Consider the following 12,628-nt stretch of genomic DNA (forward strand, 5'->3'; position numbering starts at 1 on the left):
TCAAGTTCCGTAAGCGTAACACTGACCCTTTGTAAAATAGAGATAACGTGACTTCGGTGAAAATTGTAGTCTCTAAATAGGTACCCATGACTCTGATGTGGCTAAACGCAGTCAGTGCATTCTACGCGTGAGCAGCAGACCGCGGCCATGACGATGAAAGAAAGCGTTGTTATTTACAGTTGTGGATTTTTGCAGAGTGTCTTTGTGTTAGCTAGTTTACGTGATTCTGGTAAGGTAATTTCAAAAGTGATGATGCTAATACCCGCACGAAAATCGTTCAACAGATTTTAATCGCTTGTTCAGAAAAAAGACATTCTGGCGATTGTGGTTAACAAATACGAACGTAGACATCGTTATTTAAAAAGTGAAACCGATAAAAAGCATTTCGTATAGTTTCAGAGCAAACAGAGTTGAGTTAGTAAAGCAGAATTTTGTTTCGCTACTTTTAATATTATTTTTGTAAGTTCATGCGAAATGGTATTAGCTTTTAACATAATTATTCAATAAAAATAAAATTTTTAGTCGGTTTTGCTGCTTTTGTATCTCGTTCCACATTTACTCTACGCTACGAAATTCAAATAATTGTCACTCAAAGGTGTATTATGTTAGGTGACGTCAGCATCATTTTAGCGGGCGGTTGAATGCGGAACGGTCAATCACCTTGAAGAAGCGCTTGGAAAACAAGAGTTGCTATGTCAGGCAGGGAATTAATTATTGCGTTACAGGGTTACAGCAGACACACACATCTGAAACTAGCTAACCAGCTTTTAAATGACAAATTTGATTACTTGACGTGTACTGTGAGAAATGACAACAAGGCTACTTTGGCAATAACCTGAACGCGAGCAACAAGCACGCGAAGGTGCTTGCAGTAGTGGTAACTTGGTAGTAATTCGCTTTAGGGCAGTCGATATAGTGATGGCATTTACGGAGAGTCTTTAAAAATCAATTAACTTTTAAAGGTCAAAAATTTACTTATTTATCAAACTCTGGTTTACTGCATGTTTTGCGAGATTAGAAAGTTGCTTTACAAGTGCCGGTTAACATGCCTCGGGCGTTTGATCGTTTGTTTTGAGTTTACAGTATTTTTACTCAAAATCTCTTTCATGTTTCAAGCAATATAAACTTAGCTAAAATTGCCTGGTAATAGTTTAATCATTATTTGTGAAGTGATTTAAATGATGAAAAGTCGAATAAAGAAAAAAATCTATGTATAAGAACCACTTTGACTAAGAGCACTTTATAGCACTAATACTACTTTAGTAGATATAGTTTCTGACTTACCGTATTTTGGCAACGCAGGTTATTAGTTGAATTATAACCTTATACATATGCAAAATAATAATATAACCGCAGGCCATTAATTTCGACTATTGTGTTGACTTACAAACCAAACAGTATGTTGTCAAAACTGAGAAGGAGTCAATCTGAGACATACGACAGATCGAAGGTGGGCGTGCTTCGGGGTATGCCGGCTTTAAAGCAAATGAGATCTTCGAAAAGACAGCAGCAGGAAAACAACATTTGGGTGCACCTTCCAAAATTTGAAAACCCTCCACCTCCGTTGAATGGTGAGAGATTCATCAAACATTGAATAGAGTTAGTTGAAGGGATATGTTTGAGTTGCTAATTTGAAAAGAAAATCTTCGCATCCTATTGTTATCTAAATGTATCATTGTTTTAGAATTTGAAAGAACTGGGGTGTTCTCTAACGTCAAAGAAATGAAGTACATTGGAGAACAGCCCGATTTACTGCAAATGACGAAACAAGTACGAATTACAGCAGAAGGGCATACAGGATAATGAGCGGCATGCACTTGTACATGCATTTACATAATATACTGTATTTACATTCAATTATATATACAGAATACGCCCGATGTGTTGGCGTCAGCACAACTTGACACTGGATCAAGGGAACCGGAACTAAACAAAGAGAAAGAGGAAATAGGTATGTGCAGAGAAAACCACACCTAAAATTCATTCTAATTAGGAAATAAAGCTAACTCGGTGTAATCAATTTCATGACTAACTTTTTTGCATTTCGTATAGGCAGTGATGTTATCTCCGACATCCTTAGCAGGAACAGTAGCTCCTGTCAGAATCCAAACCATACCAAGCCAAAACCTCGCGTACAACCCAGGGGGGACAAAAATAAAGGACGAAACTTGCATAACATAAAAGAACAAAGAAAGGCAAGTTTACAATGTTTGTAAATATAGTGTATAGTCACTACACTGCAGTGGTGTAGAGACGGCCGAACAACCTAAAAGTTCACTCTTAGGCACATCGAGAAAGCGATATTACCAAAAGCATGCGCGCACTTACTCCACGAGAACGAGAAAGCATAATGTGCTTAGAAGAAGTGCTCAAACACCACGCAGCAAACAATGCCAGGTACTCTTTCGTTTTTCGTTGGTTCTAATGCAGCTTCAAAGTTAGCATCGATTCGTCGTTTACTAACTTTTATTGTAGGCTAAATTGCGTAAAATTCTATAAGTATTTCAAACCAAGTGTGTCTAGTTTATTGCCTAGTCGATTCATGACACATTTTGATAAACATTGAAATGTACATATTGTACAGTGACAAGGAAGATTGCGATGATGAAGTATTTGGCACCGAAAAACCTGCTGTTCAGAAAGATATTGCACAGAATGATGATGAAAGCGATGTTGAAAGTATCATCGATATGGTTGGAAACTTGTCCGACTTTTCTTCGTCGTCAACAACATCACCAAAAAGCACCCAGCCTTTCCCGCAAAATTATAAAGAATTGGAGCTTATTCATGCAGGGTCTAACACGGAAATATGTGGAAAAGGCGAGGTAAATTACCCTAAGTACGTTTCACGGAGCACAGTTTATGACGAAATAGGGTCAATACCAGAAGACGATTATCTTAAGCAGCCTGATTTCAAACATTTTTATGGCAAGTACAATGTCACGCAACAAGTTGATCGAGAGGACCATTCTCCTCGGGAATCTAGCAATGATTTTAAAGACACTCAGATGTTCGACAAAAAACCGTTACAAGATTTTAACCAACCAAACAATGCCGTAGATCAATCAATAGCGCCCGAGGCAACATATGCTGTTGTTAAGAAGCCTAACAAGAGAGGCAAGAATTTTAATCCACAGGAGGAACCCAAGCCGGATAAGTTGATAAAAAAAGACAAAACTGATGATAACCAAATAACGGCAAAGAACAGTCGGGCGTTTTGGGAAAATGTAACAAACCGGAACCACTTGAACAACGGAAATCAAATCAAAATTGCTGGATTAGTTGCAAAGGATCGTCATTCCAATAGAAAAAATGAAAAAGTGCTGCCGCCCCCTGTGGCACCAAAAACGAAACTTTCTTCTAAAGCAAAGAAATCTCAAGATCAAAAAAACAAACCGAATAAAAATAACTTTTCAGAAGATGGTCATCAAACTGATAACTTCTCTGAGAAAATGTCCACGGCACATAAAGCTTCATCTGGAAATGCCAATGACTCTGAAAGTGACAGTGCAGACATTATTGCTATTCCTCGCCAAACGACCATCATGAACGCTAGATCTCCAAATGCTCACAAACCCTTTGTAGTCACTCCAGCTGTAAAGCACATCTTATCGTGGAATTAACATAATGATATGCTGGGTATACTTACTATCATTTAACTTTTTATTGCGTCCACTTTTTCTGAAGGTTTGTTCTTGGTTTAGCTAAAGTTTAACCCACTACCTTGCATTGCTTTGCTTCATTTGTTTTTTTATGATTTTTATGTGATATATAAAAGTTATGTCTAACTCGTCTGATTTTTCATGGTTAGCATAGGCTAATAAATTATAAAAAGCGGATTTGGCAAATACTGTAACAGAAAAGATTAAAATATTGAAAACATCAGATTTGCTGTACTGTATATAATTGGGTGGGTATGCTGCTGCATGCATGGGCATGCTGGATAGGCTAAACGTACTGACTCTGTTCGGAGCAAGATAAAACTTGACATGGATAAATATTTCAACAATTTTCAAACAACTAATGTCTATTAGCTATTATGTATGCTGTCCTCTTGCTATACATATGATGATATATGTGACATGAGTTATTGTCAATCTTGCCGCAATAGGCCTAAATGCTTGTCATAATAAAAAGGCAAGGGCAATGAGGGACTATACCTGAAAGTATAAACTATGATTCCTGAACAGAAACACGAGAACATTTTCTCTTCTTATATAAGTTATTTCGAAGGGGAGGTTCACATAACAAATAGCCAAAAGGTTACAAAATAAAAAACTTTTTGATCGTATCGTTTATTTTCCGTCATTAACTGGCGTAGCGAAAATTGCGATGCTAACAGTTATATTTGTAGCACAATAAAAAATTAAGTATGCTCACGAACAATTAATTAACAGGAAAAAGTGGCAAAGCCTCAAGGGCCTAAAACATGCAAGATGGCATAATAGCCTACTATGGCGATTGTAACAATGTATTGTAATAAGTTGTAATGAAATGGTTGTTTATCGTTCCTTAGTCTGTAAGGGCGACCAAATCACTACAACGTTTGTCTGTTGAATAGTTTATTGTCCTCGATGTAAATGAGTCTCAAGGTCGTTGTTCTGCTTTTCTTAATCTTAGAATTAATTGTACACCTCGACAACTGTATATTCTGATTATATTGAAGCTTCATTGAACGAATACATCAAGATAAAACATTGTGACAGCAACAGCATAAAGACATGTTGCGGCGTTGAATGTAATAGCAAAAAGACACTGATAAGTGATAACTCATAATGCACGCACAGTAACAGGGAAGCAATCCATTACGTCACAAAGTGTTATGCTTCGCTGATTCGATAGACGAGAATTCTATGTTTTACACAATTTTATATTACATTAATTGATATAATTATCACAAAGTCATATAATTGGCATTTTAATAAGCGATTGTGTGTTCTCCAGTTAGATGAAATGTAATAGTTAGACAGGTGTATGATCCTTGGTTAATCCTGTTATTCAAACATTGAATCCCTAAACCGACATACTAACCTAGTACATGAGTGTTTTCAAGTAGCTTCGCATTTTAGAGTGTATGAAGTTAGATAGTGTTTGTGGCCAAAAACCTCGGTGGCGTAGAATATGTTACATATTCTATACATAGCTATGCAAATAACATGTCTTTCGCTGATTGGCTCATATAGGATATAAAAGATTAGGCTTGGTTAAAATCGCTTTGGTTCCTCTTCCTCTCGGTTTTTACCTTCTCGCTTATTCATCATTCAATTCAATTGATAGCTCTATTCGGATGAGATAATGGATACGAAATTGTTTCTGATGTGACTATATTTTGGAAAATATAACAATTTAGACTTTATAAATGTTGTGTTGACTTAAAGAAACAATCAGAGATAGCATATGCACCGGAGTCAAAGATAAAATAGTCAAGGAGTTCTAAAAGAAAGACCTAAAGCATTTGGCTTTAGGCCAACCTAAAACAATCAACATCGCCATCCACACAATACAAGTGTGCTATAAGATCGTAGGTTATGCACGGCAACTAAACCCTCAAAGTAGGCTATATCACCACCACCAAATTACCAAACTTACACTACACACGAACCGGTGGTCTGGTTGTACGTCACCAACAGAAGTCTGTCAGTCACTCAACAGTAAGCAACAAGCAAGGGAAGGCGTTGCTAATGAAGCAATCATTGCTTAGTGACGCAACTTATAGTTCCTTTCCTAGTTAGGTCTACAGTCTGGGTGGCAGGATTTTTTCGATCACCTATACTTAACAATGGAAATTGTCGATCCATTTCGAAATTGCAAACGCTTTAGGCATTGGATTGTAACGATTTCGCTAGTTTCGAACTACCAAGGGAAATTTTTGCTGCTGGAAAAAGTTTTACTGAGGGAGAGTTCATTAAGAAATGCATGTTGCGTGTAGTTTCTTTCATTTTCCCAAGAGAAATGGAAAATTTTAAAAACGTCAGCCTTTCACTTGCAACTGTACAACGAAGTGTTGAAAATATTGCAGAGAAATTAACCATTCAGCTACATCAAAAATTAAAGGAATTTTCGTTTTATTTTTGGGCAGTCGACGAAAGTACAGATTGAACTGATACATCACAGCTTTTGGCGTTTATAAAGAGCATGGATGATAATTTTAACGCAACTGAAGAGCTTACTGGTATGCAATCTATGAAAGGTCGGATAACTGGAAAAGATATCTGCAGCGCAATTGTTGATTGTGTCACTACAAAACTATTCAGTGATTTCAGTAATTTAGTTGGACTATGTACTGACGGTGCTCCAGCTATGGGCGAAAAAAGGAATGGAGCAATGTGTTTGCTACAGGAGTTAACCGGCAAAAAAGTAATCACTCATCACTACATTATACACCAACAGGTTTTATGCAGCAAGGTGATAAAATATGACCATGTTATGTCGTTTCGATTGTAAACTACATTCATCATTCACAGGTCTAAGAAACCAAGTATCACCTATTCAAATCGTTTCTTGAAGAAGCGGGTGCAGAATAGTAGTAGTATACCATAGTGCAGAATAGAGGTAGTGTACCATACCGATGTAAAATGGTTAAGTCGAGCAAAAGTACTAAAACGATTGATTTATTACTTAAAAAGACGAAATAATATATTTTTTGGCAACAGAGCCACAAAAGTTTTCCGAGCTAGATGATTCATCTTGGAATGAAGATTTATTTTTCTTTGTGACATTAATTCACAATTAAGCCACCTCAATATTAAGCTTCAAGAAAAAGGATCTTATTTTCGATCTTCTTGCTGCAATAAATGGATTCAAAGCAAAGTTAAGACTTTTCAAAAGTAAACTTCTAAAAGGAACATTGGTACATTTCCTAAAATGTTCAAAGCGTATTTCGCAAGAGAGGCATCAGCAGGAATTAAATACCCTGAACAAATTTAACACCTTACTGAAGATTTTAACAACAGGCTTTCTCTTTCTAATGAAGAAAAACTACAGCTAAATATCATCGAAAACCCATTTGCAATAGATCCCGAAGAAGCCCCTCCACACTTGTAAATGGAGACTATTGATTTGCAAACTTCATCTGTATACAAAAGAAAACAAGAAGAAAGCAGTTTGCAAGACTTTTACAAGTGTTAATGAATGCAAATGAAAGGAAAAAAACACAATGATGATGACATTTTAGGAATTAGCGTTGTGTTCTACCGCATCATAGCGGACAGGTTGGCGAACGCTACAGTGTTATAGGTTATAATATGGAACATCGTCATTTTCATCGTTGTAGCAACTAAGCTTCAGTAATCAAAATAAATTCCAAAATAATAAGAAACTGACTTTTATGACTTGACTTTTATGGCAGAGTAAAGATGGTGCAAACATTTGCATGAACGACCATTCGATACAGTTATCGTTCGTAATATACATATTCTTTAGTAGTTTAGTTCGTTAAAGCTGTGATATTTTGATGTATTCTTCATTCTTTGGGCATAGACACTACACTACACTGCCATATTTACATGGTAGAGTACTCTGCGGTCCAGTACTTGCGGGGGTTATTTTATTAATAATATTGTATTTTAAGCGCATATGTGCCAAATTTAGCTTTATGAACTCCAACACTATTTTGTTTAGGGTTGCGTTGAGGGGAGCCAAAAAGCTTTAAAACTTGGTTTTAAAATTCCCGACCTTGTCTACGCTACCCAAAATGCGCCAAACGCAAAAATTTAATATTTCTGCCCCTCAAATATCGTTTTAAAACGCCTTAAACGAAATGTATATTCATGTTTATGTGGACAACACAGCAGCCGAATAATAGTTTTCACATTTGACACACCTTGTACAACTTGTAAGGTCGTATACATTGAATTTGAAACACCATAAACCCATCTTTTAATCTTTTGCATTTTTCTGTGTAAGTTGTAGAATGTAGATGATAAGTAGTAGCAAACAAGGAAATGCAACAAATGAAAAAGAAAACGTTAGGCTCGTGAGGGTTATGGCCCAATGCCCCCTCCCAAACGAATACGCTAGTGTGAGGATGAAATAGTATTTAAGAGGGTAAACGACAGAATCTCTGAAAATGTTTTAAGACTTCAACGTTTTTCTGAACAGCATTTTTACGTCAATTGCTGAAATAGATTTGTCCCAAAAATATGCAGAAAAAATCTATACAATGCAATAGTAGGCTACACTACGATTAGTGACATCAACGAAATTCTAATGCTTGTCTTAGGAACCGTGGCCCTTACTCACTTCACAATGAGCTTTGTAATACTAGGCCTATTTACTTTGAACATCTACTTTAGACAACGTGGATAACCTTATTTTGCTTTTATAACTCAAACAAGAAGTGAACAACTCTGTATCAGCAACTGCAGTGCTTAATTTTTATTGTTGGCAGTAGGATCTTTAGAATCTTTCACTCGATGCTTTATAACCACGAGAACGACAAGCAACCTGTCGTGTTTCACGATCAGACAATTATGTTCTTGACTTTGATCATTGGTATTTAACTGGCTGTCTGGAGCGTTCACGTCATAACATCGTATAGATAATTAATAGGCAGTATTGCAGTGGTTATTGTAACAACATAGGCGATGAGGAGTCGCAAAGGTTATAAAGATGGAATGAAGAAAGAGACGTGGAAACACCTATGGTCCCCAAAAATTGACTTCGTCATAGAGGAGCATTGTCCCAATTTTGGTCTCCTCCGTAAATAAGTTAGCCTTAGCAAGTCCTTTTTGGGTCATCGACGTGTGGAGGCGACTTTTGATTAGTTTTAGTTTAAAAAAAGCATTTATGGTCATTTGTGGCACAATGTAGCCTGCCAGAAAATTGGTGGAAGTCCCAAAATTGTGGGCCCTAAACCCGGTCCCGCTATATTAACACGTTAATTTTTAATATAGTATCTATGCTTTGAGGGGCTATGTTGCAAATTTGCAACATTCTATGACCTCCTGCCCAAAATTCCTTTATAACCATCCAGAGTGTAATGAAATGAAATGAAATGGCGCCTTAACCTGTAAGGTTCACCACTTCACTACAATGTTTGTTAGTAGAATTGTTTATTGCGCTCGATGGTATATGAGTGTCATAAGGTCGTTGTCTGCTTTTCTCAATCTTATAATTAATTGTTCACCTTAACGAATTATTGTCTTGTGAAGGTGACAACAAATTTGTCTAACTAGACACTGAACTTCTTCAAATTGAATTCAAGAATGGTTACACAGGAATGACAACTGTATATACTGATTATATTGAAGCTTCTTTGAACGAATACATTTAGATAAAACATTGTGACAGCAACAGCATAAAGACGTACATGTTGCGGCGTTGATCGTAATAACAAGAAGACTGATAAGTGATAACTCATAATGCACGCACATTAAGCAGGAAGTAATCGATTACGTCACAAAGTGTTATGCTTCGCTGATTCGATAGACGAGAATTCTATGTCTTACACAATCTTATGTTACATTAATTTATAATATTATCACACAGAGTGATAATATTTTTAATATATTAGATTTTTCCTACCGCTGAAAGTTAATTTGGTCCCGACTATGAGGCGCCGTTAAATAAAGAAGAATTTTTTGTTAAAGCACGTTTTCCTAAGCCAACAGTTTTCAAATCAGCATGATTTACATTGAATTGATTTGATTTAAAATAAATCGTTCCAATATAATTAAATCGTTTTGATTTAACATAAATCCTTTCGATACAATTTTGTTTAAATCAGGGCGATTTTTTTGAATCGAAAAGAAAAGATTCCGATATAACTAAATAAGTTCGATTTAATGTAAATCATCCTGACTTAACAAATATTGGCCTACAGGAAAACATGTTCTGACGAAAACTTATTTTTTGCCTAACGGCGCCAAACACCTCAGACTCTTAGAGCAGGGGTGGGCAAACTACGGCCCGCGGTCCCATTTTATGCGGCCCGCCGGCACTTGCAGAAACTCCTACTCATCACTAGGGCAACCAAAAGTCAATATGGTCAATTTTTTTTTACCTGCTCAGAATGCTATGAAACAAGCACAAAACAAATTTCAGCTTTCTACGACGTGTGGTATAGAAGTTATTAGGTCAGATAAAGTCAAAATGTTACGTTAGGTCAAAATACGGTCAAATTGTTTCGTTAGGTCTTTTTTTTAGGTCAAAATCTATTAAACTTGTAATTTTGTAACCATTTTGTAATATTATTCTTCCGTTTTTCTCTTTTCTTGTACCGCAAACAATTCCAGTCCCGCAAATTTTACTTAGAACCAAAGACACAAAGAGAGGGAAGGCTTTTCAGCGCGTTTGGTGACGTCACGATGTGACAGCATTGCATTTGAAACTGCAAGTTGTCAATCTTAATACGCAGAAACGAAAAAAAAGTCAACACTAGAAAAGCATTTTGTCATTTTTAAATGCAGCTTTAGATTAGAAAGTTGCTGTAGACAGTGTAGAGACTATCAGTATAGCGTTTTTCAAAATAAGGTAAAAATTTAAACGTTTTAGGTCAAAATAAGGTCAAAATGTAAACTTTTTAGGTCAAAATAAGGTCAAAATGTAAACTTTTTAGGTCAAAATGAGGTCAAAATTTGCAAATTTTAAGGTCAAAAAACTGGTTGCCCTACTCATCACTTATTGTTTTAATTAAACAGGTTACATGACAAAATATTATTCCCTTTACGAGTGTGTTTTTCTCTTCACTTTCAGTGCGTTAAACACACACACGTCAGTCGCGCATGTATTGCAACATGCTTTCAGCAACTAGCCGTACACTTCTCACGCATTGTTTGATTCAATTGTTTGATCATAAAATACAAATACGGTAGCGGCGGCTACCGTAGGCCTTTGTGATGAAGATTGCGTAGCTTTAAACGTAACTGAGTGTGAAATGCAAAAATTGTGTTTAATATGAATATGCGTTTATTTACACACCGGGTAAATTTTCCTACTTTGTAATGAGAGTGTGCGGCCCGCCGGCTGCAACATTTTTTCAAATGTGGCCCTCAGTACAAAAAGTTTGCCCACCCCTGTCTTAGAGGGTTAAAATATCATCATATGAGATACTTCCGTTTAATTTTGCTGCAACAAAGCTTCGACCAGGGTGGGTCTACATAACTTAGCTTCCAAAGTTGATAACGAAAAATGAACCATATGTTACTAAATATACCTTTCAAGGCTGCCACTCGTAGGGATTTTACCCTACGGTAGGGTTTTTTGGCCCCTTGTAGGGTGTAGGGTGACCCTACGGGTTTTTCACCTTTATTCATAGATTTCCTTTTGTTTAAAGTAAAATAAAAATTAATTCAAATAATAAATTTACTGAATAATGACAAAAACATAGTCTAAGCCAGGGGTGGCCAAACTGCGGCTCTTTAATGAATTAGCATTGTTGAATTAGACATGCATTTTCCCGGTCTAGACGAGTTGTTTGATCAGATTATGAAACAATGCGTTCTACCTCATGTAGTAACAATGGACTCATTGTTGTAACAATGGACACTTTAGTTAAGTAAATTGTCAGATTGAAGCTGTACGTCAGGGATGACCTAGTTTTAAGTCTTGGTTATGGTTATACTAATAATTGTAAATTGCAAAAAGAGTTGGAGAAGCCCAGCAGGTGGAGACTGGAGAGTGAGACTGTGAGACAGCAGATGAGCAGAATCAGCAGATTGAACAGACAGGATTACAGGAATCAAGTGATCTTGTTTTAATCAAGTCAAGTGATCTTGAATATGATACTTTTATCATTAAATTACAATTATTCTGGTTGTTGACAAGTTGACAACGGTAATGCCCAAAGAGGTGAGATCCAAAAATTCTAGGTTTCGGTCGCTAAGCTACAGAAAAGAATGGGAAAAGGAAAACTGGGCACAAGGATGGTTAAAAGTTTCGTCTCAGGGAGCATCAAAAGCATTTTGTCAATTTTGTGACAAGAACATTCTTGCTGGGAAATCAGAACTAATGAGGCATGTAAAAACTGCTCAACATTGTCAAAATGCTGCACAAGTTCTTGGAAGCACATCGATGGAGCAATATGTCACAAGTAGTCAAGGCTGCATCAAAGCTGAATTAAATACTGTGGCCTTAATTGCAAGACGCAATATTTCTTTCAATTTCATGTCATACATGGTACCAACCCTGAAGCATATTGCTAGTGATTCCAAAGCAATAAAAGATATGACCTCTGGTCGGACAAAAACAACATATCTACTAACAGAATGTCTAGCTGTTGATGCTCATGAAAGGTTAATTCAAGAGCTACAAGAAGCTAAAGGCTTTTCAATTCTCTGTGATAAAGCATCAGATATATCAATTACAGTTATACCAACTCATTAGGCTAAAAAGGGAAACACAATTAGTGGAAACACAAACGTCAGTAAATGTTGAACTACTTTAGTTCTGGTGCTTTTGAACTGAAACTAAATTAGTTATAAAGTGCCATAAAACTGCCAAAATTTCTTTTTTTTTTGTTCAAACTGCGTAGGGAGATGTAGGTTTTTTTAGGTGTGCTGGTAGGGTTAATTTCTTTTTTTGAGTGGCAACACTGATACCTTTATACGAAGTAAATAATTTTTACACGCCATGTAAGTATGTGACGTGTGGTCATAACTGCTGTTAGATTTCTAAGCTTCCATTCGGC

At 36.4% G+C, this 12,628-nt stretch overlaps 1 protein-coding gene across 1 annotated transcript; it reads left to right on the plus strand.

Moving 5' to 3' along the window:
* The first annotated feature begins 1,253 nt into the window (after window positions 1-1,253).
* Window positions 1,254-3,792, plus strand: LOC143460810 (uncharacterized). Its single transcript, XM_076958444.1, has 6 exons — window positions 1,254-1,571; window positions 1,685-1,770; window positions 1,870-1,951; window positions 2,053-2,195; window positions 2,285-2,397; window positions 2,585-3,792. Exons 1-6 carry the CDS (start codon window positions 1,400-1,402, stop codon window positions 3,621-3,623), a joined length of 1,635 nt encoding a protein of 544 aa, XP_076814559.1. The 5' UTR covers window positions 1,254-1,399; the 3' UTR covers window positions 3,624-3,792.
* The last annotated feature ends 8,836 nt before the right edge of the window (window positions 3,793-12,628 follow it).

This window comes from Clavelina lepadiformis, chromosome 5, assembly GCF_947623445.1.
Source record: "Clavelina lepadiformis chromosome 5, kaClaLepa1.1, whole genome shotgun sequence".
Taxonomy (NCBI): Eukaryota; Metazoa; Chordata; class Ascidiacea; order Aplousobranchia; family Clavelinidae; genus Clavelina; species Clavelina lepadiformis.